Below are 4,734 nucleotides of genomic sequence, written 5' to 3' on the forward strand. Positions count from 1 at the left end.
TTGGCTGTGCGAAAGAGATGGCCTGTGTGATCTGTTGTAGACGAATGACAGCATTTGTTTGCTTCCTACTTTGCGTACTTCAGCAAGGATTTGAACATCAGTTGAGTTTGAGTCTTTCATACGATCGGATAACAATTTATATGAGCGTGTTCCATATTGAAAAAAAGAAAAACATATTGAAATAATTATTTAATTGGAATAAATATACAATCTGTTTTTATTTTTTTTTTTTCGTTGTAAGAGAGACATTGAATTTTGTGAAAAAATAATAACACGTGTTGAAAATATAAACAAAAAATAATATTCGTATTGGTCAAGTGACGAAGCAAATAAATACAAAATAATGTCCGTGCGACCCGTATCCCCCAAAGTTCTATTGGACATTAGCTATAAACCATTGCCAAATATAATGGATTTACAACACAATGTCATCAAGCTGATCAGTGTGGACCAACAAGCCTATATGCACAATCAGAATATGTCCCAAAATATGGATCCCCAACAGATGTACGGGCAACAGCCCACGGGTCAATTGCCACATATGGTATTAAATGGTGGTGGTCGCCAATATCATGCCAATGAATTTATGAGCTATGGTGGTGCCGGTGTACCCGATCATGAAGATAATGACTACAATATTCCAAGTAGTGAAATTTTAAGTACCACCAGCAGCCACAGTGCCAGTTCCACACCAAATAGCCATAATTTGGGTTCTCCGGAAATGAACAACAACTATGGCCATCCGGAACAGCAGCAGCAACAACAACAATATCACATCAATGAAAATGGCAAACGTAGTCGAGAATTTGATTGTGGCCCCAGTGATATTATGCAGGATAATAAGAAGTTACACATTAGCCCCTTGGGCCATCCTGCCCAACAGCAGCAACAACAACAGCAACATAATATGACCGGCCATTATGTCCAACACAATGAACAGAAATTCTTTGTGGAATATTTACCCACCACTGTGAATGAAGTCAATTCCACCCTAAATGGTGCTGTGAATCCTGCAAATGGTCAAAATGGCGCCCAACTGGAAACACAAAATTGCAATGGTTCGCCACATTTTGAATTTGCCGATGAGGAAATGGCTGAAAATAGCCAGGATAATTTCAAACACATTTTCCGCCAACAACAATTGCATCAACAGGAACAATTACACCAACAACAAACCCAAAGGGTGGGCATGGTTCTGCCACAAAACGGCGGTGTCAGTGGTAACAGTGTTCCTGCCATACATTCCAATAATACGGCCGGCCATCAACTACCCTCGACAGGTGGCTATGAACAATTTGAGGCAACGGGTTCTCTGAATGGCAGTACCTATTCCAGTTCAGATCGTGATGAAATGGCCTCTGCCAGTAGTTATATGTTCCCCAATGAGGATGAGCTAAGTGCCGGCGGTTGTGATACCAACGATGGCAGTAAGGAATTCCGCAAGCCCAGGCGTCGTACCAAACGTAAGGCCAGCAAATCGGAGGATACCGAGGATTTCCATACTCAACGCATTATGGCCAATGTACGCGAGCGACAGAGGACGCAAAGTTTAAACGATGCCTTCAAATCCCTGCAACAGATCATACCTACACTGCCAAGTGATAAGCTCAGCAAAATCCAGACACTTAAATTGGCAACAAGGTAAGCATCGAAGACTATTTCAGAATTTTTCAATCTCACATTATTCGCTAATAAGATTTAAACCAATCCAAAAGATAAGAAAATTCCATCAGAAAAATTGGAAATTTTCCGAACAGGGCATTTCCGTTTTGGCCACTCAATAAAAACCCATAAAAATTACGCAGATTTTTGGGATCTCTGCTACCTGGGGCTGTTGCTTCTGTTTGTGGTAATTTTTGTGGGTTTTTGTACTGCGCCAGAGAATTTTTCCGGCTTCGTATTGGAATTTTTGTGGTTTTATCATTGATTAACAAAGAGTGATTTTTCTACCTGCCAAACAAATTACTAATTTCCATTTCCTCTCCCTTTACAGATATATTGACTTCCTGTGTCGTGTGCTGTCTACCAGTGAAATTGGCCTGCTCAAAGCTTTGGATAACAATGCCGGTAATGGTGGCTATGCCATGGGCGCTGCTTCCATACTCAATGATGCCGAGGCGGATCTCAAGAATCTACGAAGGGCCGCTGTGGCACCCATGATTCCACCAGAGAAATTAAGTTATCTGTTTGGTGTGTGGCGTATGGAGGGTGATGCCCAGAACAGTAAATCGTAAATTTCGACATAGCATCGATGCCAAGAAATCCTTCCAAAGCCTTCCAGCGTTAAGCAACTATTGTGTGGTGCACAATGCAACACTTGTTATCATTTCCATTTAGTATTAATACAACCAAAAACCAAAACTCTTCCTCCTCCTCCCCTGCAACCATGATGTAAATAGGCATCTAAGTCCAAAGCAACCTCCCCCTCATTAAGTTTTAAGGTTATATTTTATAAATGAAAAAATTACCATGTAATTCCTAGTATTTATAGCTTCTAAGTAAATTTTTATTATTATTATTTTTATATATATTTATGTTTATAGTAAAAAAAGAAAAACAAGAAAACAAAACTAGGCTGCTCTATGTGTTATTAAAACTAAGCAAGTTATAACCGTTCAAAGTTTTACCATGTGAAACATAAGTTCTAGACCCCTAAAACTGTTAGTATATACACTTTTTTATGAACTCAAAAAAAAAAAAATTCAAAACAAAAAAACCTGAAGAAGAAGTCGAGAAAAATAAACAAAAAACTAAATTGTTAAAAAAAACAACTTTGAATTTTTTATTTCAACAAAACGCCATTTTGAATAACAAGATAAAGAAAAAACAAGAACAAGAACAATAAAAAATTAACAAAAAAAAACTCACATAGTCATAAAAAAATTGGAAACAGCCCATAAAACAGGAGATACATAATGATGATCATCATCATCCTCATCATTGCCCAACTGAAATCAACCCAAAAGCAGACAAAAAAACAAAAGGCATCTTCTTTGCTTGGGATCCGCCCGTAATACAAATTCACATGAAATAATAAATATTTCTACAACTGAACATACACTAGCCAGCAAACACACGCACATACATTCATGTACATACATACTACATAAACATTAATTCCTCCTATAGCCATTTTTTTAAAAAAAATGGTTGCTGCTGAAATCACCAACAACAACAGAATCAACATCTTTGAAAATGTTTTCCCATTAAATTAGCCGCAAAAGGAAGGCATATTCTCATCACATTCCTCTACGGTGGCAGACATTTGCTCAGAGGAAGAAGCAAAAACAACAACAAAAACAAGTAAACGAATAACAAGAGAGGGTTGTTTTTATACAACAAAAACGAAACTTGCATGGGGGATCTGTAAAGAATTTCAAAAGGCGGCGAAATTTTGTACACAGCAAAACGGAGCTGGGCAATATTCGGTAAAAACGATAGGGCCTCAAAAGTCTTTAAATGGAAGATATATTGATGTTGGTTCAATGAAGTTCGAGATAACAACCCTCCACCATATGCATACTGACATACTTGCAATGAAAATATAGGGAACATACAAAAAAGTGGACCTATACCTATAATTCTACAAACCGATCATAAAATCCTCAAACTACTACAATTTAAATTATATACCTAAAGAAAATGCTATTCCCAAAGGGGAACTAATATTGATAGAATATGATGGCATTGCCTAATTAATGGCCGATATATGTCAACTACGAACCCAATATCTTTGTTTAGTATCTCAATTCTTTCCTTCAGGAGGTATCATTATATGGGAGAGATCCCTAAATGTTGGCCGATATATTTCACTATCGTCAGGTTCGAGTTTTTTTATCACGATTTCCTTAGAAGGCGGAATGATTACAAGAGATGGTTAAGTCGTCTTAGAATTCCATACTTTGTTGGGTAAAAACTGACTATTTGGAGTAACGACTATCGCCCATACTATGGTAGAATACTCCCATATGGGGACAACCCCAACACACGAAACAAATCCGCTAATATTTTTAATATAATATATAAAAAGGGGGTTATATGGGGGAAACCCCAAAAAGGGGGCGAATATTAATAATTTTTGGGAAGGAGATTTGTTACAATATACGACTACAAAAATTCGGGGTACCCAAAAAATTGACCTATATTTATAATTTTTAGTGGAGAGGTTTGCTACCGTATAAGAACTCATAGTACTAAAATACAGCCAATTTGGTCGAATAATGCAATCAAAACACCCAAAATACTAAAAATTAGCGTTATATGGGGCAACAGAAAAATGGACTAATATTTAAAATATTTAGTAGAGATATTTGGTACATAATGTACCAAATTTCAGCGAATTCGGTTGAAAAACGTGCTTAAGAACCCCTAAATACCGAAAATTTTGGGATACCCTTATATGGGAGCTGTGACTAAACATGAACCGATATCGCCCATCTTCGAACTGGACCTGGATGTAGACAAAAGAGGACTCTATGCAAATTTTTGCAATCTATCTCAATTCGTTTAGACGATAGAGTTATTACAACAGACGGACATGACAATCCTAAGTCTAGTACAACAATTGTGTGATATTTAGGCCTAGACCATTCACTAGGTGATAAAAGACATCCACATCTTTTTAATATATTTCTTTGAAAACAAATGCGTTAAATTCGCATCGAAAAATTATACACTCCATATGGTCCGCATTAACAATATATCAAATAGGTCGGTACTCTTATATGGGGTGTA

General features: G+C 37.1%; 1 protein-coding gene across 1 annotated transcript; it reads left to right on the plus strand.

Moving 5' to 3' along the window:
• Window positions 1–343: 343 nt before the first annotated feature.
• LOC133323430 (protein twist-like) lies at window positions 344–2,234 on the plus strand. The gene is made up of 2 exons (XM_061532356.1): window positions 344–1,641; window positions 1,994–2,234. Exons 1-2 carry the CDS (start codon window positions 344–346, stop codon window positions 2,232–2,234), a joined length of 1,539 nt encoding a protein of 512 aa, XP_061388340.1.
• The last annotated feature ends 2,500 nt before the right edge of the window (window positions 2,235–4,734 follow it).

The sequence above is a fragment of the Musca vetustissima genome, unplaced genomic scaffold (assembly GCF_032173495.1).
Source record: "Musca vetustissima isolate MV318-11 ecotype Yass unplaced genomic scaffold, APGP_CSIRO_Mvet_v1 utg392682, whole genome shotgun sequence".
NCBI lineage: Eukaryota > Metazoa > Arthropoda > Insecta > Diptera > Muscidae > Musca > Musca vetustissima.